General features: G+C 44.4%; 1 protein-coding gene across 1 annotated transcript in view; it reads right to left on the bottom strand.

Annotated features, from left to right (window-relative positions):
• Myo1b (myosin IB) overlaps positions 1–25,865 on the bottom strand; it is a 177,400-nt gene that overhangs the window by 13,914 nt on the left and 137,621 nt on the right. The window contains 13 exon segments of the mRNA XM_052749431.1: positions 906–980; positions 4,416–4,502; positions 6,211–6,297; positions 6,577–6,663; positions 8,516–8,572; positions 8,574–8,585; positions 11,277–11,426; positions 12,250–12,343; positions 13,952–14,152; positions 16,752–16,978; positions 18,024–18,224; positions 20,010–20,072; positions 22,933–23,037. Coding sequence (XP_052605391.1) covers positions 906–980; positions 4,416–4,502; positions 6,211–6,297; positions 6,577–6,663; positions 8,516–8,572; positions 8,574–8,585; positions 11,277–11,426; positions 12,250–12,343; positions 13,952–14,152; positions 16,752–16,978; positions 18,024–18,224; positions 20,010–20,072; positions 22,933–23,037 — 1,446 coding nt within the window.

Raw genomic sequence — 25,865 nt, 5'->3', positions numbered from 1 at the left:
ACACTCATCACTGTAGGAAGTTCTGGGCAAGCTATATTATAGAACAAAAGTGGTCCCTAACTTGGGATGGTTCAACTTAGAAATTTTTGACTCTACAGTGGTGCAAGTGTAATGCATAGTCAGCAGAAACCACACTTCACACTCTGACGTCTGCATGGGCCAGTGGGCGCAGTGCAAGGCTCTCCGAAGAAGCTGGGCCGTGAATGCCGGGCTCAGCCAGTCGTGTGATCAGACTGACAACGGACAGACTGCCGACGTGGACCATGTCGCTAAGCTGTGACACTCAGTAGGTTAGGTGTGGAAAATGCACTCTTGGCATAGGATATTCTCAACTTAGGATGTGGTTTGCTGGAACACAACCCCATCATGTGTCAAAGGATCATTCCACTTAACATGGGCCAGGCACTGGAAAAGCCTTATCACTGCTCAAAGTAAAAACCTCCCATGACCAAATGAGAACCACAGAAGTTACTCATGTTACAAATAACAGAAGTACTGGCTGATGGCAGCATTTACAGCTTCACCACACTACACCCCCGAGCAGGGCAACTCCAGAATCCAGCCTCACCCACCTCTGCTCCCAGGTGCCTTGCGTCCACCAACCTATTACAAAGCTTGCCTTCCAGAGCCCAAAGCAGTTTAACAGGGCAAAAACCTGACTTCCTTCACCTCACCTTCCTAGTTTTCTATGTCAAATAAAATAACCATTTTATCAATTATATCAATCACAAGCCCCTAACAGTTCTGACACAATTGTATTTGAACTTGTAGAAGACACAGAGGGTTAACTAAAGTCCTTTTATGCCTATGATTTATGTCGGTTTTTAAAAGTCATTATTTTACTAGGCTGGTGCTATTAAGTGGTTAATCTAATAATGCTAATTAGCCAGACAGTGTCAACTTACAATTCTCTGAAGTGTAAACTCATAGATTTTCTTTCCAGCATTTGCTCTAAAGAATTTCCTGTATTCCCGGCGTACCTTGCAAAGGAAGCAGACTAGTGGTTAGAACGAGGCTGGCAGGCGTTCATCATGACGTACCTCTTTACAAATAAGTATAGGGAACACACATATTTACAAACGTCCTTTCTGGATTGAGAGACCTGATGGATGCACACTCAGGCCATGGCAATGACGTCAGAGAAAAAGAAACCCAGGGAACTGATACTTTAACTGATACTTGCCACAAATTAGTGCACATTCCATAAAATATTTTATGAGGCAATTTCTCCTTCAGATTTTTTTTTTTTTTTAGAGACTATCTGAAGAACTAGATGGAAACTTCCAAAAATCCTGCATAAACACACAGGACGAGTGGACAACAGAGTGAAAGCAGCTAAAACTAAGCGTCTTGGAGGTCTTCACTGTCTTCCACTCAACCACACCACATGTTATACTTTTTATCGCAGCACTGAAGACATTGTGCCACTTTAAACATAAACTTTCCCCACACTACAACATACTAATCTATTTTACATATTAACGCCTAATAACTAAGTGTGGTATCTACACAATGAGTGTTATAGTTAAATACTGAAGCTGAGGGGGACATATAAAATATTTATATCATCTACTTATGAATGGGAGCTGGAAATTAGCAAAGCATCAGCCTCTGTCTATCTTGGTGTTCTGTATCTTTTTCTCTCGCTTCCCACTTTTCTGGGCTTAACTACATAGGCTTAAAATATCTGTACAATGGGTGTTGTGGAATAGAAACCTGCAAACCAAACTCGTTCAGTGGATAACACTTTATCTTATGTCTCTACATAACAGTTTCGACTGCGGGCCTCTCTTAACATTTTCTGAGCTCCAGTAACAGTGATCCCCATTTCTATGGGACAGGTGAACCCCAGTAGTCTTTGTTGAGAGCTGCAGGTTGTGAACTGTACACATCCAATTAATTGTTCCTACCCAGCCTGGCACCTTCCTCATCTATGCTACCTGCCCACCCTCCAAGCGTCTAAGGGCAGGCCCTCTATACAACAGCTAAGTATCTCAGGACAGGCCCTCTATGCAACAGCTAAGTGTCTGAGGACAGGCCCTCTATACGACAGCTAAGTATCTCAGGACAGGCCCTCTATACAACAGCTAAGTGTCTGAGGACAGGCCCTTCTATACAACAGCTAAAGGTCTGAGGATAGGCCCTTCTATACAACAGATAAGGGTCTGAGGATAGGCCCTCTATACAACAGCTAAGGGTCTGAGGACAGGCCCTTCTATACAACAGATAAGGATCTGAGGGCAGGCCGTTCTATACAACAGCTAAGGGTCTGAGGATAGGCCCTTCTATACAACAGATAAGGGTCTGAGGATAGGCCGTTCTATACAACAGATAAGGGTCTGAGGATAGGCCGTTCTATACAACAGATAAGGGTCTGAGGATAGGCCGTTCTATATAACAGATAAGGGTCTGAGGATAGGCCCTCTATACAACAGCTAAGGGTCTGAGGATAGGCCCTTCTATACAACAGATAAGCGTCTGAGGGCAGGCCGTTCTATACAACGGAGACGCTCTAAAGTTTACATTTCGACACATATAGGCAGTCATTCCTCTTATCCACGTTCTAGCTGTCATTTCTCTTGTAGCCACGGGATTGCTAGATTCATAAGCATTTCAATCCTCCAGCTGACAAGGGTCGAGGGGCACAGAGAAGAAAGCCGGCAAGCCGAAGAGAGGTTTGTCTCAGGGGAGCATAGCCCATGCAGAAGTCCTACCCTATGCAGCTGAATCTCACTGTATGGGAGCTGTCAGCAAGTTTTCTGACATTCCACGGGATAAATGGCTGCTCCCCAAATAAAGCTACGTACAGCAAAAACTGGGTGGCGTCACACTCTTCCCACAATGGGGACCTTCTTGAGCACCAGGAATCGTAAAAGGGTCCGGTGTATTTTGTATTTATTTATACAAGCAAATCAAATCATTTCCAAGGACAAAAGCATTGCTCCCATCAACATAACTTGTTTTTATGATAAAAATGACAGGATTATTACAATCTTAAACTTCAAAAAAGTTTAATCTTGTTTCATAACAGTAATAACGGAAACAGGATAAGATAACTTCTGTCTCATTAGGAACTGAGGGGGATGAGCTGGGGTTAGGCCAGCCCGGTGAATTCTGCAGAAATAGCATTCACCCGCAGGCTGCGTGTGCCCAGAAAGCTGCCGCTGCACACCTCCAGTGCGAACAGCTTGAAAGAATGTGCATCGAAACCCAGAAAACTGGAGATATGACTGGTAGAAATCAGAATGCGGAGTCAGTCTGGATTCAATCCTGGTGTTTCCTTCCTCTTATAAAAATTACAGTGCAAATTCAAAAACACAAAACAGGAAATGTTTAGCTGTGCTTGGCTTCCAAACAGAGCATGCAAAGAACTTACTCAGAATCTGTCAAATAGAACATCTGTTAAACTCATATTGAAGTTTCTTCTTAATTACCTTATGAATACTCAGAATAAGCAAAAAGGATAATTAACTAAACGTTCGTAGGAGGAACTTTCAGGGGAAAATGGAGGTTATTTAAAGCAATGTTCAGGGATGTTTCTGAAGGCTGTTGAGATGCAGAATCAATGGCTGCTCAGCTAATTTTCAAATATTTAGAATAAGAGTTCATGTTACTGGACTAAAGTAGAATACTGAAAAGGAGTAGTGTGAAAAGGACCCTGATCACTGTCAAAAGGTTATGTGGAAGTCTCACTATGTCGGCTAATTACTAAACAGGAGGACCAAATCCTTACACTGCCTGAAGATGCTCAGAGTCAAATTTTCTTATGTACTTGTGTGTGCCTTTCCCTCTCAGACCAAGCACCTGCCTCAATCTCAAGGTCTGAACTTTTCAGCTCTCTCCACTTCATGCCCGTGCTGGGCTATGATCACTTTGAAGAAAGTTGTACTCTATCCTCAGTGGAATAGCACAGGCAGATGGGAACAAAGCCTCAAACCTCCACTCAGGCTACTGTGGATGGAAGATCGGCTTCCAGCTCAAGGACCACACTCTGCCTCATGATTTAAAATCTCACAAAAAGTTGGGCGGTGGTGGTCCATGCCTTTAATCCCAGCACTCAGGAAGTAGAGGCAGGTGGATCTCTGTGCGTTCGAGGCCAGCCTGATCTACAGAGTGAGTTCCAGAGACCCTGTCTTGAAAGCAAAATGATAAAACTCAGACATGTTGTCTTCATGTCTTGGACAAAATATACTGCATTACACTCATTCTTTAAAGAAATTAAAATCACATTGAAATGAGAAAATTAGCGTGTAGCTGTTTTCATTTTTTTTTCCCTTAAAAAGAAACAAAATTAGGCAAGCTGACATTTCGTAAGACTGTGCAGCCAGCAGCAAGCGCCGCCAGTTTTCTGGGGTTAGTAGGTGCGAGGCTTTATGGAGTTCACCCAGGGCAAGAGGAAGTCGTGACGGAAGTACCTTCAGTCCAAGCCAGTAAGCCCAAATGACAGCAACCGCATGCTTACGCCTAGCCTCCTCCTTCAAGCGTTTCAATTCCCTCCGAGCCTAGAATGTTTTAGATAGTAAATAAGAGACAGCCCAATGCAGACAGCACAAATGACCAGAAAAAGATACCCCCCACCAAACAGGAGAGCCCACGTTTGAGCAGGACTGCAGAACGGCAGAGGGACAGCGTACGCTCATTTCGACCCGAGGAGTTGATGTGGGGCTGGCACAGTGGCCTGTATTTCAGCGCACTGAGACTCACTTCCGGGCAAGGACAATTATGTGGCACCCAAGAGGATGACCCCCCTTCACTTCTGCTCCCCTCCTTTCTCCCTACCCTTCCTCAGTTTGTCCATCTTGCTATCCTTCCCTTGGCTGTGAACCTCTCAAGATCCTTTATTTAAAGGATGAATTAAAGAGACAACTTGTGTGGACAACCATTGGGAAAAAAAATCAAGGCTGTGTAGGTGAGCACAAGCAAAAAGTAAAACTAACAAGATATAGCAGTTCTTCCCAGTTCAGGTTAGAAGCAGCATGCTTGTGTAACTGAACCGCACGGGGAGGGGGGGGGGGGGCAAACTCACATTCGGAAGGCCCTCGAATCAATCCCCTACATTGCCAAAACAAAAACAAAATTTGGCTAAGATCCCAAACAGTGACACTAAAAATTGAAATGAGGAAAAAAGTGCCATGACTGATGGGTTGAAAAGATGACGCTGGGGGGAAAAAAATCAATCCTGGGCACGCTGTTTCAGGAGACAGAGGCAGGCACTGATTCTGCAGACATCTGCAGACATCCCAGCACTGAGGCCGGGCAATAAGCTCCCTGGAGAGGTCCCCCAGGAGCAGCGACTCTGCTGGGACACTTCCCGTAACTGGCTAAGGAGCTAGGTTGGTTTTTCAGAGTTTTAGAAAAAACACAAATGAACAATTCTGGTCAGTTTTTGACAAACTTACTCGTCTCACAAGATGGGCTCACAATGCTGAAAAGGTAGACTTCCCCCAAAACACAGGACTCTGCAGAGGTTCATGTTTCTAACTGGAATACACATTTTAAGCCAAGATGACCTTTGATTTCTAAGTAAGAAAAACATCTAAAACTCTTGTTCCTTGGGGGCATATGAAATGTTCCCAGAGCCCAGGACTCTGCCTGGGATTAGTGAGTTTTAGGAGGCCTTTGTCTCTGAAAACAAACATCAATGCTGAAATTCCTGGGATTCTTCTCTGGCAAGTATGGCTAGCTTCACATGAACACAGTTTTCTGTGAAATCACAGTTGACCCTTCCCTGAAAACATGACATTGTTGGCTTACGATAACCAATAGGTGTCACGGTCAGCCTGAAACGCAAGTTCATTCAAGGATTACTTCTCTTTAAAGCATGCGTTACCGGCATTACTTTGTCAACTGATTCGAACCCCAATCTTAACATTCTCCACATGCGCCCCTGCATACAAGGACCCCTACAAAAACTGGCCAGCATTCAACAGTGGGAGACCGTGGGCGCTAAACATGCAAGTTAATTAAGAGGGTTTTAAAGAAGAACTAGGCTAGAGCCTTATTAGTAAGATTAGTGTTTTTGGTCTGTACATGCCAATGCTTCCACAGCGTACTACTGTCTATCATCACCAGTTTTAGTAATTTGGCCGCTAAGGCATGCACTGGGGCGAGTCACTACCAACTGCATCCTCCATCCCTGCTATGCTAAGAGACCAGGGTTGGTTACTGCGGAATTCCCGGACGCAGTGACGAGACGTGTGCATCAAGTACCTTCGATCCAAGCCAGTAAGCCCAAATAACTGCAATAGCATGTTTATTCCTAGCCTCCTCCTTCAGCCGTCTCAGCTCCCTTCGCGCCTGTGGTGCGTTTGAAAAGGAGTTACAGAAAGGGTTAAGGCAGGAAAGGCTGCTGCTGCTGCTGCTGCTTCCCGAGGGAGACAGAAAAGGAGACACCCGTCACCAAGGGTAAACGCAAAAGCACGTGCCACCACCCACACCAAAACGCGGCAAAGGGCAAGAGGCGCGTGTGTGCTCAGTAGCTCAAGCCAGTGAATCATTTTCTGCCCCTGAGTCTGAGGGTCCTGGGCTCCACAGTCACTCCCAACCCGCCCTCCCTCCTCAGGGCCTTGGGCCTACCTGGGTTCCGTGCCAGTACGCTGCGATGGTGGTGGCGGCCTCCTTACAGCATTTCTGATGCTTCAGCTCCCGCAGGAGTTTTCGAGCCTATGGTAGAGAAGTCATCCCCAGGTATATTATATCTATCTATCTATCTATCTATCTATCTATCTATCTATATATATATATATATATATACAGATATATATATAGATATATATTATATTAAATGAACTTAAAAGAGTGACTAGAAAATCATTTTCGAAGAGGCCAGAGTCTAAATACACATGGTCTAGTGAGAACCAGCTGAGAACAGGAGTAAATGCCCGGAGACACTGGCATGGCGGGGTGGTCTCACCATGAGATGGCAGCTCCTGCCTTGGTATGTGACAGGGGAAAAAAAATGGCCACAGCAACACAGGCTGTCTACACAGAGGTAGAGACTCAGTCTCAGACCACGGCCAGAGTGCTCCATTGTTCTTCCAAAGTCCAATGCATCTCTTTATTCATTTTGTTGGGAAGTAACTGTGGCTATCCTTTCAAATCAAAAGATTTATTTTTTTTAATCCAAACCAGTGACTTTTTTCCCCCAGTAATTGCTCAAGCCAGAAGGGCACCTGGCTTGGGTGAAAGCTTTGGGTCCTGCCATTGGGTCTCTAGCCTGCAGACTGGTCCCAGAGCCTAGAACTCTGGTCAGGGAAGAGCTTGCAGGTGCGCCACATTAACTTGGACAAGCCCTTAATCTGGACAAGGTCTACACCAAGGCCTACATCAACGAAAGCACCTAGATTTGTAGCCCCGGCTGTACCCTCTGGAGAAGCTGTGGGCCTGAACACAACCTCAAAGTATCCCTCTGGATCCAGAACATTCCATGACCCATCTCATAGGAAAATGGTCAGAAGAGGCCTGGGGTAGGAGTGGAGAGCCTGGGGTTAGTCAGCGTTTTTCCGTAAAGAGTGAGATGGTGAAACTTTGAAAACAACGGCAAAAGGAGAAGATAATGTATGTGTGTGTGTTGGGGGTGGTGGTGGTGGTGGTGGATGCGTGGATCATCAAGGAGTTGGGGGTGTGAATAGCATTAAAATACACTGTATGAAATTCTCAAAGAACTAACAAAAATACGTTTTTTAAAGAGTTAAGATGGTAAATGGCTGCGGTGTTGAAAGTCACACAATGCACCACAGCTACCAGGCTACTTGGCTATTACGGACCTAGAGTCTAAAATAGGTGAACACGGTCACATCTTCATGTATGTATATTAAAATCCGCATGGGCCACATCTTCATGTATGGATATTAAAATCCACATTTCATGTCATTTTCACACGCTTGGAACTGTCTTCTGCTTTTTGCTTACAATTCTTCAAAAATATAACAACCATTCTTGGCTTGCGGGATGTACAAACCAGAACACAGGCTGAAATTTGCCTGGGCCCAAAGTTCACTGACCCTTGAACCGAGTCTTAGCTGGAAGGATCGAGAACAGCACAGCCACCGTGACTACCCACTCTGCCTTCTACCACAGCCCTAGCCAGAGCCGGGAGCTTCCAGTCATCATGAGGTGGCTGCAGGGGGTCACTAGAAAGTCACGGATGTGGGGCTGAGACCCACAGGACTCAAGCAGTGGCTGTATGGCAGGCAGCCTTCTGGACAACGGCTTCTCTCAAAAGCACTGGGTACGAGGATACTGAAATTATATACCGTATTATTTCAGGGACTTAATGCTTAGAGAACAAAGCTTAAAAAAATAAATAACTAAATAAAGCGATCAGAAGGAAGCAGCCGAGACATAGTCGCCCGGGGTTCCCTGCTTGGCCCCATAATATTTACTCTTTCCATGGGGCTGTTTACAGCGCAGGTGTCGGAGATGAGGAAGCCTCCCCTGCAGGGCGAGCCTGAAGACAGCACCCTCTGTGAAGAACCCCAGCTCCCACGTACGTAGAGCCCACATTTACACTCACCTTCCAGCCCCGGATATAAGACTGCACCACCAGGGCCGAGCTCTTTATCTGCTGGTACCCGCTTTTGTTGCTGCGGGATAAAGGCGAAGATGTCAGCAGTCATATATCTGCATAGCTAAAAGGTAGACCTTGAAGGCCAGTGAAAGGGTATCTGTTCACGAAGAGCGGCGGGTGCCTGACCACACACACTCCCGGAAACCGGAGTATAAAGAAAGGTAAAGGTTATACGACCAAGTGACGACAGCAAGCCTGCGGTCCACGTGGAGGACGCCAAACACGGTGACCTGTGTGTCACCGTGCGGACCACTGTCACCAACGCCTGTTCTCTGCATCGTGCTGTGCAGCAGTGACCCCACGCCACTTTGCACCTACTTTTTGAGAATATTCTCTTCTTGGTATCATTCTTCATCATGCAGCTTACTGGGCTAGCCTACCTCAAACCTTCCGGTCACTTTTAAGTTTGCTATCGTTACTCTGCTTCGAGTTGGGAAGTCAGGGTAATTATTTTCAGTAAGCCAGCCTGGTATCAACTGAAATGAAGTATAAACAGAACCCCCGAGAACGTGTGCGTCTAGCTCCATCCTCACCCACGAGGACGGACTGTGACAAAGGCCAACACCGTGAAAGGTGCACAGCCACACTCCAGCTCAACAAGCTCCCTGTCCAGAGGCCTTGCTGTAGAGTTGATTCCTTAAGACAGCGAAGCTGCTAGAACACTCTCCCAAGAAAAGCGAGCCCTTTCAGTTCTGGGTTTGGAATGGATGCGGGGACATGGGCATCTCTGACGAAAATGCAAAGCCTTTCAAAAACACTAACATCGGGTTGTTAAGGCTTCATTGTGAAGCATGAGACTGTTGGCTCCTGTTCTCTGATGATGTCTGAGAGCCGGGGCTCCATCTGGAAGATCAGAGGTAATGGAGGGAGATGGGCAGTGGAGAGTTTGGCTTGAAATATTCCCTCCAAAAAATCTGAGCAAGCCACAGAGAGCAAGTCGGTAAGCAGCACTCCTCCATGGCCTCTGCATCAGCTCCTGCCTCCAGGTTCCTGCCCTGCTTGAGTTCCTGTCCTGACTTCCTTTGATGATAAACATGGAATGTGGGAGTGGAATACTAAATAAACTCTTTCCTCCCCAAGTTGCTTTGGTCACAGGGTTCCACCACAGCAACACTAACCCTCATTTGACAGATGCTTATTTTCTCTTGCTAAAAGTGAACTTTATCAAGGCAGGAACCAGGCTCCTGGGTCCACTTTGCTACTCTCAGAGCACAGTAAGTATTTTTTTTAAGAATACTTTTTGTAGAATTCAAGACAGATTAAGGATCTGCTCAAGCTTGGATTTTCTTAATGACCTCAAAATAAGAAATGATAAAAAGTACATCTTACAGATAAGCTGAGTTGGCCCTCCCTTTCTCAGGAAACAGAAGGGAGCATCATGAGTCTGCAGTTAAGAAGCGCTGCTGGGTGCGTGGAGGAGAACCCATAAGCACTAGGGCAGAGTGACAACAGCCCACTGTGTCTTAGCTGAACAGACGTGAACAAACCGTCCACTCAAATGTGGCCATTCTAAGACTTATATTGTGGCTGTAATCTTCCTAATTAGAACAGGCAGTTAAAGACCCCACTTAAAGACCAAGCACATCTTAGCTTTATCATTTAAACACGTTACTGGTTCCCAAAATTTGGGAAAATGCTAAGATGCATTTCATGACAGTAAGTCAACACTGATTGTATCTGATGGCAAAATGTCTCGTTAGCTGCAGAGGACGATTGCACTAAATGAGACCTGATTGCAAATTTAACCCACTTTTAACTTTGCAGAGAAGAAGCTGTGCTCTTCTTATCACTACAAGTCATTTCAAGAACGCAACCTAAATTAAAGTGGGGGCGGAGGCAAAGCTTCAGGCCCTTCCAAACAAGCAGCATGCCTCCAACAAAGCAGACAACCAGGTACTGAACTTCCAAAAAGAAGTTCCATACTAGGTAAGCAAAAATACTTTATTATTGACTCCTTCTATCTGAAGACTACAGATAATTCAGTCCTTTAGCCAAAACCAAAGTTGTACTAAAACAGAATTTTGGTGCTCTGGAATTAAAGCCATCTCTCTTCACTCCTGCCACAATATACGCAGCCATCTAGTCATTTTAGAAAACTGACCCTCCCCATCATAGTGAAAGTAAATGACGCAATCTCCTCAAACCAATGACAAAATCAAAGACAGATTTCCTGCTACATCCTTCACCGAGATCAGTGCAGAATAGTCTGGAACACTAAACCCTGAGCTCCGTAACTGTCTTAGACTCAGATCCATGCTCTGCCACTGACAGCTGTGGGCAGGTTCCCAGAAGCTCAGCACCTTGTTTTCCCATGTTAAAAATACTAATAATACTAATAATACTAATAATACTACTAATAATAATAATACCAACATGCATTTCACAAGGTTGTTGGGAAATTTTAGCTAGTAAAAGTTGCAAACACGGGAGCCCATAGAGAACACTGAGAAGTTGGCATGGTTATGTCAGGTTGTAATGAGAATTTAGCATCATTACATCCGGCTGCAGTGAGAAGTTGGCATCATTACATCAGGTTGTAATGAGAAGTTGGCATGGTTACGCCAGGTTGTAATGTTAGCATCCAATATTGCATCAGGTTAAAGTGAGAAGTTGGCGTGGTTATGTGAGGTTGTAGTGAGAAGTTGGCATCGTTACATCAGGTTGTAGTGAGAAGTTAGTTACATCAGGCTGTAGTTCCGGGACTCACCGCGTATCTCCTGTACCAGGCAGCAATCACAACTTGGCTTTTTTTCATGAGCAGGAAATGTGTACGACATTTCCATCCTCGATAAATCTTCTGAATGAGAGTGGCCAGGTCCTCCAGCCGCTGCTTCCTGAGGTCTTCTAATTGAAATAACTAGTAAGAAACAGTAGACAGACTTAGCCAAAGTCCTCCGGACCTACGGCACACATGAAAGAACTTCGGATGCTGACATCAGCTACTTGAAAGATGTATGCTACAGATCTCGGTGCACGGAGAAAATATTTTGATGGATTCATGAAGGATCTTATGACAGATCAGAGAAGGTTGAAATGAGCCAGAAGGGACCTGCGCTCTACAGGATGCAAACCAGCTCAGGGTGAAGTCCTGAGTACCTACATGGCATCCAGAAGTCTGCAGGGCTGGAGTTCAGATCCTCAAGCAAAGGATGCTCGGCCGGGAAAGGACAACTCCTCCTAATGCAGGTGCTGGTGACCTCTTTCAACAACCGAAGTGCCCTCAAGCCCTCTAAACTTCCATCTCACTAAGCCATGTGATATTAATTATACTTTTCACCCATCTGTACATTTGTGCAAAGGCTCCAAGAAACTCTAAAGAGGTCTATGAATTTGGTAAATCTTGAAAAAATGCTTCCTTCCATGTTTCGTGTGCACCCATTGGGTTGTGACCCCTCAAACTCCCGTGTAACTTAGACGCTGCAAACACTGATAGGCTCTCCTTCCAGTCACTGTGAATCAGGGAGGGAGGCTCAGGCAAGGTTTGACGGTTCTGTCTTCATTCCTTAAGTTTTGTACAGTCTATCACATGGCTTTGGTGTTGTATAAACAACATACCGTCCCTTATCTGCCCCAGCTCTAGGACCCTTCAGACAAACAAGCAAATATGGCCTCGATGGTGGTACCTCAGGAATTAGCCTGCATACAATGGAATTTGAGTTCAGAGCGTAAAGGTTACATACTGTTCTTGGGTTTCGGATGAATATCTTGGATCTACCAAAGGAGTATTCTTCCATAGGAATCTCTAGTTCATTAAACAGAACCTCCACACCAGACCTAAAAGAGTAAACGAAACACAAAACAATGTTTTTCCTGAGTCACAGAAATAGTTTTACCCTATATCATGTCAGGTTCTCATTAACATACAAAAAAGCTACATTAAAACATTTACATTAAGGGTGAGTGTTGTGGGGGGGTGTCAGGGGACAACTGGCAGGAAGTACGTGGGCCCTAGGGATCACCCTTAGGTGGTCAGGCCATGCAGTAAGCACCTTTACTGCTGAACCACCTCTCCAGGCCCAACACTACGGCATTTCTTAGGGTAATCACTCTTAGCCATTATCTTTCTACCAAAGGATTTTCAAGATTGATTTCCACAAACTAACCCAAACTAATAAACACCACCAAAGCAAATCTAGGTTTAGAACTATGACCCTAAGAAATGCAGGAATTTCTTGATTTCATTAGTAATATGAAAAAAGTCAATGAATGTATCAGCGGGGGCCAGGGAGGAAAGAAAAAGCCTCAGACCTATACTGAACCTACTCATCAACGCCATGTACTGAACCTACTCAATCAACGCCGTGTACTGAACCTACTCATCAACGCCGTGTACTGAACCTACTCAATCAACGCCGTGTACTGAACCTACTCAATCAACGCCGTGTATAAGTGTTTCGCCTGCACATATGTGTATGTCACCACCCATGTGCTTGGTGCCTGAGGAGGCCAGGAGAGGGTACTGCATCCCCTGAAACTTGAGTCTCAGACGTTGTGACCTGCCAGGGAGATGCTGGAACCAAATCCAAGTCCTCTGCAAAAGCAGCAGACGCTCTTAAACCACTGAGCCATCTTTCCAGCCCTCCCTGAAACCCTGAATCATTGCTCTCATTCCACCGAGGGTGAGCACAGGCCCACAACAGTGCCAAGTGCCAGACCAATGAGATGCTACAGAACACGGCCTCATGTGGAAGGAACAAGGCCTTGACCTTGGTTTCAACACCAGTTTCTAAAACTAGCCTGGCTCCACCAACCTGTGGACTGCCTGCCAGACAGGGAATAAATAATGTTCTTTGTTATGGCATGTTTAGCACAATATCCTAGAAATTAACGGTGTGTAGCAACAACACCCTGGGTCTGCATTAGACACCAGAGACTAGAGCATATGTGATTTCTGTCTCTTCTATAACTCGAGAGTGCATGTCTAATTACAACTCAATTTCCTGTAAAAGGCTGGGTCCAACTGAGAATGTGCACACAGCCTGTCTCGCCCATGAGCGGCCATGCTGGCCTCCTGCAGTATTCAGACTTCTACATTCCCCACGGCAATCCTGATTGTTGAGAGTGGAGGTTCCTCACAGGCCAGGCCTGACTTCTCTCCTGTAGCAGCTGCGCTCCATCACACAAGTTCATACATCAACTACCAACTGCCTATGAATTTGTCATGTGTATATTTGAAACACGTATAGGCACTCGAGTTCCAAATATGGATTTCATACGTTCCATTTCAATATCAAAGAAAACTGACACCTCCACAGTAAGCTGAGAATTATCTACAATGTTATCCTAAACTTTACATACAAGGGCAAACCCAAGCCACACCAAGAACACATCGCTACCTGACACTTCAGAAGCTGACGGTCGCACAGCCAGAGAGCTGCTTACCTTGCTGGTCCTTTCCAGTGAGGCCATGTTTGTTTGCAAAGCATCTTGTATCTTTCCAGGCAGGGTTCATAGGCCTGCCTGAAGGCGTAGCCTGCCCGCCTTACTCGGACATTCTCCAGCAGACCCAGGTACCTGATCTGATGGCACACGAGACTCTCGTTGAAAATGTGTGCTGCTTTTTTATCATTCGGCTTGATGCACCTAAAACATTTCAAGCATTTTAGGTTTTAAACTCTGCCTCTGTGGATCTTGACTGGGGTTTCATGTCTAACCATTTCACAGTAATTACTGGCTATTCTTGGAAAACCAAACCCACTTCTAATTACTTCAAACCATTTCACAATAAACTGGACATAAATATAATATTGTATACACTGCAATTAAGAAAATGATTAAGGCATGCAATGGCACTGATGAGTGCCAATGACATTTCAAAAAGTGAAAGAATTTTCAAAATGATGTACACTGTGCAATTACATATACATATGACGTTCGTGCAAAACCAGTCTGAATCTGTACTGTTGTTTCCTCTGAGAGGTGGCGGTGGGGATCCACACAGAAGACAAGCGTAAGGAAACCTTTTACGATGATAGATGTGTCTATGTATGTGTGGGTACGCACTTCCTGTGTCTATGTATGCGTGTGTACACACTTCAGGACCCTGAGCTCATCCATTCAGTTAGAACAGCAGGTCAATGACTCCAGGAATCCTGACCTGCCTCCTCAGCACCAGGGTTACAGGCAGCTCCTGTGGCTAGCTTCTTTAGTGGGTTCTGGAGAATCTAAAGTCAGGTCTTCTTGCTTGCTCAGCAACTAAGCCATCTCCCCAGCCTCAGCAAATTTAATATTTTGATCTGAATGGGGTAACACATGTATATACATATATATATAATAAAGCTGTACAATTAGAACTCGTGCCTTTATTATGAATAGGTGATAAGGCCATAAGAAACACACACACACACACACACACACACTCACTCACTCCTGCCTCCTTGGCCTATGTTCCTTTGTAACAGAGCTCTTTGTGGCTGAGGAAGGCTGACATTCCCAGACTCCTTTGCTAGTAGGTAGGTATGGTCACATGATCAAATTTTAGTATCAAAGCAGAAGTAATGTGTTGTGTTCTGGTCTGGGTCCCTAAAAGAAGAAGCTTATCCCCGCTTTCTCCCAGTAAGCAGGCCTTTGCCAGTGGGCAGCCATCTTTGACCGCAAAGATGAAGAACACACCCTGAAAATGGCAGAGCCACAAAACAGAAAAGCTTCCCTATAAGCTCTAGAGCCGTTCTTACACTAAAAAGTCCTTACACAGAGTAAACGCCAGACTTGTAGAAGCCATTATCAGTTCGGGATCACACAGCAGCCATCCCTGTGCTGACTAACACAACCGTTACACATCCATGGTTATGGCAGTACAACCGTTAAGTGACCTCCCTAAAACACACACACACACACTGGGACAATTAAATCTCATCTGGCTTTGTCTTGATGTTTGCATACTTTTCCGTTTACCATGGAATGTCTACTCTATGCACTAAATGAAGGCGGCAGACAAATCAATAGGAAACTTAAGTTCTGAATCCGTCTCCTATGCATAAATGCAATTGGTTATCGATAAAGGGCCAGGGACAATGAATGGAAAAAGTTTAGCCTTACGTTGAAATCTGAGGCTGCCGAGTTCCTAGCAGCGAGCATGAGGACCACCTCACAGCCTTGGGGCCTATTCCAATTTCTTACAGAACACACAAAAACTAGAGAACAAAGAACTCCCTAAGGTGATGGTGTATGTTTCATGTCTCGATCCGAGTGATGCTGCCAAGGTAAACATCATGGTTATAAAGTAATCCAACTGTTCACCTCAAATCTGTGTGAATCGCTTCATGTAAGAGGCACCTCGAGAAAACTCGCTAACTCCACTCAACTGAGAATAGCGAAAACAAATGATTAAAGATTCCGGGCTATTTTCTAGAAATGAGATTTTTCTCCCAATACATGTTGTAACTTGGGTAAATCAGGGCAGGATAATTTGCCTATTTCTGTTTCTACTGATATAAATGTCAGGTAAACAAACCAAACACACACACACACACACACACACACAAATGTGCTTCACTTTGGTTTCTTCCTAACTGAAATTCCAAGGGTAAGATGCATGCTGACATCGTATCCATCAGCCAGCACACCTCCTACTGCTTTGGGTACCAGCACACTCGACAGATTCTAACCCTAGTGGGACCTTCCCGAATCCAGAGCAAGTCACCTCTGAGATGACCCTGAAGCTGGGAAGCAAACAGACACAGGGACTCTCGAGGTTTTAGGGAAGTCTTTCTTACTGCCTTGGAGACATCTGGGTTGTTTTAGAAATGGTTTCTCCTAACAAAGTCTAGGGCCTGGGCCTCAGCGACACGAGTGGCCACCACGCTGCCTACTTCACGGCTCTGCTCTGACAGCACATTACAGGAAGCCAAACACGTGCCAAGAACAGGGCTGCAGGCAAAGCCCCAGGAAAAGAGCTCACCATTTGTTTTTGTACTTTGTCATTAAAAACAAAAACCCCCATAAAAGCAGAAAGTTGGGACTCCCCCATGCCAACCTCCAGCTTCCTGTCTCCTGTCACGCCACCCCTTCCATGCCGGGGAAGGAAATAGAGCTGTGAATTGTTTAGGACAACCAAACAACCGTATTATTTGACCTATCGCTGTGTTTGCTACTCTCCACTAGGGCTGCATTTAAATTGAAACCAACTGGAAAGTATGATTCATTAAGTGCTCTGAGATCTGAACTCGGGCTCCAGAAGTACCTGATGTAGTTCGGATTCTTGGTCTGCAGGTTTTTCATCAGAGTGGCCACGGACGCCTTGAACTGCGACCCCGCCGTAGGCGGTCTCTTCAGGTTGACCTTCGCTGGGTTCCCTTCGGGGAACAGAGATTTGATGAGGGCATGGCCGGCCTTCCACATGGCTTGGGACAGGTCTCGGTACAGGAGGTCATTGTTCTTGTCCACAAATCCTTCCACCTGGTACAGCACCTGTGAACAGCACAGGGGACTCAGCGCTGGCTCTGTGCACAGGACAGCATCAAACAAGGGCAATGACACCCAGACTCCTTCAGCAGAGAAGCGCCCCAGTACATTAGTAGCACACTGAGACCTGGTTTGCCTCCAACTTTGAGTTCCATCAACTGAAGTTGCAGGAGAGATCAAAATAAAGTCTAATGTCCTTCAGGATTTGCAAGAATAAACTCCAAAATGTTATCATAACATTTTCAAAGGATTTTTAGATGTTCTTTGGTATGTGTATGTGTCTGAATGTATGTGAGGATTTTCTTTTTTGTTCACATGCCAGTCTCGCCAGTTTCAAAGTAGAAAAGGAAAATAGAGATAACATTGACATTTTCACGTCTGTGAAACGTCTCAGCACCAGAGAAACTGAGCAGGAATGTGTCTTTTAATATCACAGGCCAAAGAAGAAAAACAAAGTACCAATGTTCAGGCATCCTAAAATAAAAGGCAATCCAGATATCAGCCCTTTTCACTAAATGCATAGCTAAGGAAATCCCCCTTGTTACGTTTTCATTCTTATTTATAAAGGCAGTATTAATTCCAATCAACAATCTTTTGAGATTCTAAAAATTAACCTACTATCCAAATTGTTTTTATTGAGATTAACTTCCTCAAATACTGAGAAAAAAAAATTTACTAGGTGTCTATCAAAATCTCAATCTAAGAATTCTTTAATGTTGGTAAATGGCTTGTGCTTTTAAAACCTTACTGTAGGCCTTTCTTCTGGAAGATCTCCTTTGTTAACGTTGCTAGGTATTTTTGACAGAACAGCTTAACAGCTGGAAATAATAAAGTGACTCAGAAACACTTTGTACTGTTCGTGGAGGCCACTCGCGCTGTTTTCAGGTCTCTCTTGTTAACAAGATTTAGTTCAACGTGATCCAGGCTCAGTTACCAACGGCCCTCCATGACTCTTGCTGGCCTAAGGCAGCACCAGTGTTTAGCACACCCAGCTCCCGGAAGGCACAGAAGTCCTGGGAACAGCCGTGTGGGCTGGGATGCTTCCCAGTACCTTGCCAGCATAATGCTGGATTCTGAAGCAGCTGTGAGGCAGGGTCGTGTCGTTGAGGAAGCGGGAACACTTGCTCATCCTGCTCTCAAAGTGCTGGTGGGTGGCACACACTTGGTTCAGCTTTTCCAGGAAGGTCTCGTCTGTGACGGTGCCGGGGCGCAGGCACTCCTCGTCCAGCATGGCCAAGATCCCATTCGTGTTCTGAGAGAAAAGAAACGAAGGTGTTTCCTTCCTCCCTGGCTGCTCTGTTCTGATCATGAGTCCTCACGACAACACCTAACACGAGCAACTTAGCCACATGCAAAATTCTGTTCAGCTGTTACAGAAAACAAAGAACCACAAAGGCCACAGAAGCCAGCTCCTTTCCAGAATGTCCCAGGTGCGTGGGGACAGACAGGAAGGAGCTGGAATCACCTCACCCTCAGTACAAATGAAAATCACAGAAAAGTGTGCGTAGGCCTTAAATCCAAAATCACGTCTGAGTCAGAAACCAACATGGCAGAATTGTATCTACAACATGCCACAAATCCAGAACTGTCTCCTATGGCTTGTGTGTTCAGACTCTACGATCATATTTATTTCAAGATGAGCCAGATCGAAACTGAACCAGAAATCAGGAATCTTCTACTTTGCTCACAAAGGCAGTGCGTGCGTTTCCTCCAACTGTCCCCAAGGCTCCTAAATTACCATTCCAGAAACAATCCAAGCCACTGACCCTTAACCCCTCCCACTTCCACCAAGGCAAAGGCCCTGTCCTCACAAGGCTATGATATCCTCTGGCCAGCGTTTATTCATTCCACACAAAACCCAAGGGAAAGAGTGGGCCCTCAAGTGCGCTCACAACATCCCCAGAATAGACAGTGTTTTTCAATGACAGTGGAAGGAAACACTTCCTTTGAGCCCCAGGCGCTTCTGTGAACATGAGTTTCTTCAATCACGTATACAGGGGACTGGTGAGATAAGCGAGTAAAATTTAAGTGTATTACATTTCTCTCTTATAAGAGAAATAATTAAGCGCCTGCTGTTTATGAGAAAAAAACACCCATCAGCAAAGTCAAACTTCCCACAGCAGAGTCCCCGGGTAACAAAATTTAATAGGAACAATTTTCAGGAACTCTGATTTCTGGACTTGAAGCGAGAACTCTGAATTCTTTGGGTGGAATGGCATGCTCTCCTCCTAACACTGGCTACCGCTTTCACAACTAAGCTTAGTTTTCATGAGGAAGGAGAGGTGCTTTGGACTATTGTTCTCTATGTTCAGGTACATCAAAGATGAAGTTTTTAAGAGTGTCTTGCATATTGATGGAAAACACTGGCCAATCACATGATTTCCACAAGGGTTCATTTGAGACGGTAGGAAGCTGTTTGCTGAACACTCAGATGATGTTCTGCACTCAGATGGTGTTCTGGAAACACAGCACATGTCTCCTGGGCAGGTAAAAAGTTGGCAGGAGAAAGAAGCTTACACACTGACTCAAATTACAACATCAAGGTCAGAAGTACTAGCGACCCCAAGGTAAACAAAGGGGTTTCCTGTTTCCACACACAAGTGCGGCTTCCTACAATTACTGACTACAATAAACTATACAACACTGCCTAAAAACAAGAACCTTAGAATCAAACAGCTTTCTAAAATCTGTCAAGCAACTTTTCCCACTTTAATCCTTCTCACACTCATGGAAACTTGAGTCTTCTGAAAAATTCCAGGGTTCTCGGCCACCAGCTGTCAGCACACAAACAAACCCTGGTGAATTCAAGGCCGGGTCTATCACCTGAAGGTGTCAAAGGCTTGTGACAGGGTGACAAGACCATGGCAAAAGCTGTCCACGCAGACACCCAAGAGCCAAGAATGAGTACTTAGGATGACCATAAAGTCTTCAGAGCACAGTAGTTCCCGGTCCACAAAGAAAAGTGTAAAACACAGTGAGATCATTTGTACGTGGTGAATTATGCTGCTAAAAATTCCTTTAATACCTAAGTACTCACGTTTTCTATTAGGTCACAAATGATGGCATTGTTGAAGTAATCAATGTGAGTCCATTCTATGTCCTAAAAACAAAGCAAAACAGAATAAAACCAAATTCATGTGACAATGCTGTATTGCCATCTGAAAACGGACGCCCCCCTCCACCGCCCACATTTCACTATCTCACTCTGAATTTCTCTCTCTCTAGAACCAGAGCTGTGAGCACCATCGTCCAGTTCCCAAAGCTTCCTCAGCACAGCAGCTCACCATGGACAGACGGACTGAAGCCATCGCCCTTGACCTGCTCCGAGACTGCTTCCCATTCCACTCTCCCATCTGTGGCTGTTCCCATGCACTGCATGGGCTCTCAGCCAAATATTTACTCAACAGGCCCTTGGGTCAATATTGCTCTGTGTATATTTATGATGTTTATAAGAAAATAGGGCAGAACTTGATCCCAGAAACCTAAGGCCTAGAGATTTTATTTGTCATCATGAGGAAGAAAATAATTTTAGAGGCAATGCTGAGTTCTAAGTCAGTTAACTATTTCAAGTATAAAAACAGCCCAGAGAAGAGAAAGTGCTTCCTCCATAGGAGGCATCATGGAAAATCTACCCCATAGCTTCCAACACTAGCTCCAGAGCCAAACCTGAAATCATTCTCTGTCTGCCTAACCTCCATCTCTAGGCATAGACATTAAACTTTCTGCTTAGGAGAAGAAATGTAATTCACATAGCAAGTGAAGGATCTGCCTATATTATCTTAGAAGTGTTTCAGGTAGTCTATGTATTAATGTCCCAGCATTCCGTGTACGGTGACAAGACAGGGCGAGAATAAATCTTGCTTTTAGGATATTTATGTTACCAAAATTTGCCAGACAAGCACAAAACTTTTCAAAGTAAAATGGTCATTTGAAAACAAAGAAGAAATATTAGCAAGTTGGCTTAATGGGTTGTTTTACTAAACCCCTGGGGATTAGCAATCCCACTAGAAAAACACAGGCAGCAGTGTATGGAGGTGTATGCCTATATCCCCAGCACTTGAAGACTAAGGCAGATGGATGCATGTTTGGGGATATCTTGGACTACAAAGCAAGGCACTGTTTAAAAACAAGGATGTGAGCACATAAGCACACACAAACAAATGTGAGCTCTCAGAGAACAGCACTGTCTGTCTGTCTATCTGTCTATCTGTCTGTCTATCTATCTATCTATCTATCTATCTATCTATCTATCTATCTATCTATCTATGTATCTATCTATGTATCCATCCATCCATCTACTACCATCAATCTATCAATCATTTATCTACTTATCTACCTATCATTGATCTATCAATCATCTATGTGTCTGTTTATCTACCTACCTACCTATCATCGGTCTATCAATCATCTATCTACCTATCATTGATCTATGTATATGTATGTATGTATGTAACTATTTATCTATCTACCTACTATCTATCTATTACCTACTACCATCCATCAACCATCTATCTACTTACCTACCTATCATGGATCTATCAATCATCTGTCTATCTGTCTATCTATCTGTCTGTCTATCTATCTATCTATCTATCTATCTATCTATCTATCTACCTACCTACCTATCTATCATCTACTGATGGATCTATTTATCTGCCAGGCATGGTATGCCATGCTTGTAATCCCAGCACTTAGGAGGCTGAAACAGGACTACGTTGAGTTTGAAGTTCATCTGGGATACACTGTTAATTTTGTCTTTAAAAAAGAAAATAGTGGTGAGTTAAGATGGCCCAGGCTGAGATCAGTCCCTGGAACCCACATTGTAGGAGACAACTCTCACAAGTTGTACTCTGGTCTCTGCACGCAGCATAGCACACTCGCAGCCATAGCAAATAGATGTAACTTAAAATGTTTAAAAAGAAGGAAAAAAGGTAACAGTATTCCTAAAATGTTATGGCAAATCAAAAGCAAACAAAAACATGGACAAGAAAATAATCAAGCAAAAAGGAAGAATTGTTTACTTTAAAATAAAAAAGTGAAAATCAAGTTTGTGTTTTAGAATTAAAGATGAAAGGTCTTTACAAACAATTATTTCTGGTTATTTTAAAGTTACTGAGATAATCCTTAAATAACATCTGGAATATAGTGACCATATAACAAGTGTTATGTATTTATTATAAAATTTTAAAACCAATGTTTTTTTAAGATTGAGCAAAATCTTGCCGGGCGGTGGTGGCGCACGCCTTTAATCCCAGCACTCGGGAGGCAGAGCCAGGCGGATCTCTGTGAGTTCCAGGAAAGGTGCAAAGCTACACAGAGAAACCCTGTCTCGAAAAACGAAAAAAAAAAAAAAAGATTGAGCAAAATCTCAATGAATTCTCAATCTACCTGTGGCGATACTGATTTTTTTGGTATAGAGTTCTCAGTGTCAACTCATTCATAAGATACGGCCATAAACACAGTCCCTGAATTACCTCATCAGAACCGCTGACCAAGGCTTTCTACAAGCAATCCATATACAGCTCTGTCACTTTAAGACAGACGGAACCTGGTTCCTTTCATGTAGCACAATGCGTATGACTCATGGTTTGTGTATGAATTACTCCTTCCTTTTTATGTCGGAGCGGTAGTCCAGTGCACGAATCTACCACAGTAACCTATCCATTCACCTCCATTTTGTTAACACAATGTTATTTTACATAATTACACTGGAATCCATGAGACCGAAGGTCATTAAGTACTGTTTAATGGGCACCTACTATGTACCAGGTACTGTTCTGCGCGTTAGTGGTACAGTACCGAAGAAAGTTCCAGTCAGCACAGCTGCCATAAAAAAACACAAAACGTGAAGACACCATAGAAGGGAACTTGGAGCTGACTCTCAGGTCATATGTAGATAGTCTTCCAAATAGAGGCTTTGGGTTATAACGGCGCAATCTTCTAGACAGTTTCAACGTTACCTCCCGTATGTATTCCTCTTGCTCTTCTTTCAGAGTAAGTTCGATGAAGATTTGCTGAAGCTTCTCATTACAGTAATTAATAATAAACTGCTCAAAGCTGTTGTCCTATGTGGAAAAAAGGAAATACACGTTTAACCCCATCGTCAGCGCTCCCTACCAAAGACACTCAACACCTCACTCCACACGAAACGCCACACACCACCCTTCAGACCTGACTGAGGCCCCACACAAGCTCCTAGGACAGACGTCCCTTGCAAGCACTCGGGGAAGGGCTCAAAGCCAGTGAGCAAATGAAGTATGCACGGATGTCACAGTACTTAGAGATGGGAATTTTGAGTTGGTAGAGAAGTATCCCCTGAAGTTCAGTAAAGACATGGTGAGAACCATGATCCCTGCCAACAACTTCCCAATCATTCATTCTCAGGTCGTCTTCCTACCTCACCTGTTCCCTCCAACCAGACTCAGGTCCCTCACTCAACACCCTGTCATGTGAGTGTGTGCACACATGTATACATGTATTGACTCGTTCCACAAATATATCCTGATTGCACAGTACTTAAGGGGAAGAGCTAACCATACCATCTCGCTAACCATACCATGACATAGCACACCTCGTAAATACCCAACACACTGTACTAGTGCCATGCACAAAGGATGCCCTTACTGAACAGAAATCCACGGAAGTCAAAGCATCAGTATCACCCTACAGCCAGAGACAGTCTCTCTCTTCTCAGAAGGGCACATCATACTCTCAGGTGCCCCATGCTTCCTCTTCAGGAGTTCTGCCTCGTATTAATCATCTCTTATGAATTCTCTGCTGGAAGCTCCATGATGAAATCAGTTTTGGACAATCCACAGAGCTCAGTGAACACACTGAAGGTACAAATACCATCTGCTGAGGGAACATGTGTTCCACTTAGAACCTTCCAGAATGACACAGATGTGGTGCCAAGGCTTGTCTTCTTCACTTTTCCCTCTCATCCTTGCCAAGAGGTCCTGGCGATGGACAAAGACTCTACCTCTGGGAAACTTGATTCTACTCCACTGAGGTGGCCAGTCCTGCTCTAACAAGGAACCGCCATGCATGGGTAGAACTGAGGCTCATCACTTGTGTGTAAGCAGAGACTGGCCTTCACATCTCTCTACAAACGACAAAAGCAAAAAGTCGCCGGGGTTTCGGAAAGCTGATCTTTACACTGACTTTGGTCCTCCCTTGGGCAGACCTGGACGGGGTACTCACGACAGAGACCTGAGGACATCCTTGCTTGGGACCCGACTTGTCATCACCAGCAATGTGGTGACTGGAGACTTCTAACTCCAAACCACAAATGACACACAGGTCTATACCATCGCTGAATGACCTCACTAACACCAGATTTAGTGAAGCATCCGTGTTTTTCACCATCCTAAAAGTTTTCACTAAAGAAGCAAGCATGTATTTTCAATACTTCAACAAATGCAGTTTCAGATGCAAAGGGCACCACCTCAGATGCCTTTTCACATGAATTCTTTAAAACCTCAGAGTTAACAGCTTCGATGAGAAACTAAAGTCAGTCCATTATAGCTGTCGGACGGCTTCTCAGTCTTTTAACTGGCACAAAGTCGTTTCATATATGAAAACATCATGTTTTTGTGGTTCGGTAAGTTATGTCCTTATATAATGCCACGATCACAAATAAAAAAATGATATTTGAGTGCCTGATACAAGCAGACCTCTCAGACGGGAAAACAAACATATAGAGTAAGTCTCCTGTTTGTGATTCCGTGCTGATGAAGCGATTTCAACACAATAACGCTAAAGTTTCAGGCGTCCACTGATGAGGACAGGGGGACGGAAATGATCCGTACACCGGGATACGCTGTGTGCTACGTACACTTTCCAAACGAGACTATGAAACACACAGAGACAGGTTAGAAGCCAAAGGCAAAGCTTCGCGATTACAACACAGCTCGCGGACTAAGTTCAAGCTACACTGTATTTGCCACCGACCTGTATAATGTCCTGCGTGAGTTCGGCACCTCGTAGCCACACAATTAGTCAGCAACCGTTTGCCACAGAACTCACACACACTGGAGAAGCTATTAGCACAGGCACATGCAACAGACTGGCACCGCAAACCGTTTATACTTACTGCATTCTGGTGCGGGGAGACAGACACAAAGTGCAGTCAGTTCTTTAATTAGCAACAGACTTTTCAAAAGTAAGCACTTTCTCAGAGTTACTCGCTGCTCTAAATGGCAACCGCACCACGGAGGCTACATGGTAGGAAACTTTAGATGAAGCATCACCTAAAGCGCAGAGTCTCTAAATTGGCATGTTGTAGCTCAACTGTGCTTCTGCTAAGGAAGGGCTTCAGGATGAAAGGGTCCATGGAAATACTGATAAATCATAAAACTTGCCTGAAGCCCTACGGCTGTGAGTCCAGGGAGGCTCGATTCAGTGTAACATCAGTGAATCATCATGAAAGAAAATATACATGTATACCCAAGGTCTACATCTACCCAGATGGGGGACAAAGGCATTTGGAAAAATCACACAAGAGTGACTAGACACTTCAAGGTCCAGAAGGACCTCCCGTTCGCGATCCACTTCTGTGTGCTGTGTGGGATCTCGCTGAACTCCTCCTTCAAAACCACTTAAGATGGTACGGAGACAGTATCCACCTAGAGATGGTCTAAGAACAGAAACTAACTCTCCAACCTTATTCTAATGATAAAAATCATCCTCCCCAGCCCCCAAACAAAGTCAGAATACCCAACCATCAATGCAGAAATTAACTTATTCCCCCACACTGAAATCGGCATCTACTGCAATTGGATTCTACATCCTCCAAAACATATCATGGCCAGGGCAATAACTACTGCCCCAACTGAAGGCTAATAATGCACATATCTCGTGGTATAAGTTTAAGTTGTTGACACTGTTCAAATTT

Source organism: Peromyscus californicus, unplaced genomic scaffold, assembly GCF_007827085.1.
Source record: "Peromyscus californicus insignis strain IS unplaced genomic scaffold, ASM782708v3 Scaffold_21__1_contigs__length_65335640, whole genome shotgun sequence".
Taxonomy (NCBI): Eukaryota; Metazoa; Chordata; class Mammalia; order Rodentia; family Cricetidae; genus Peromyscus; species Peromyscus californicus.
Note: the sequence above shows the minus strand (reverse complement) of the source record. Positions and strands in the feature narration are given on the sequence as shown.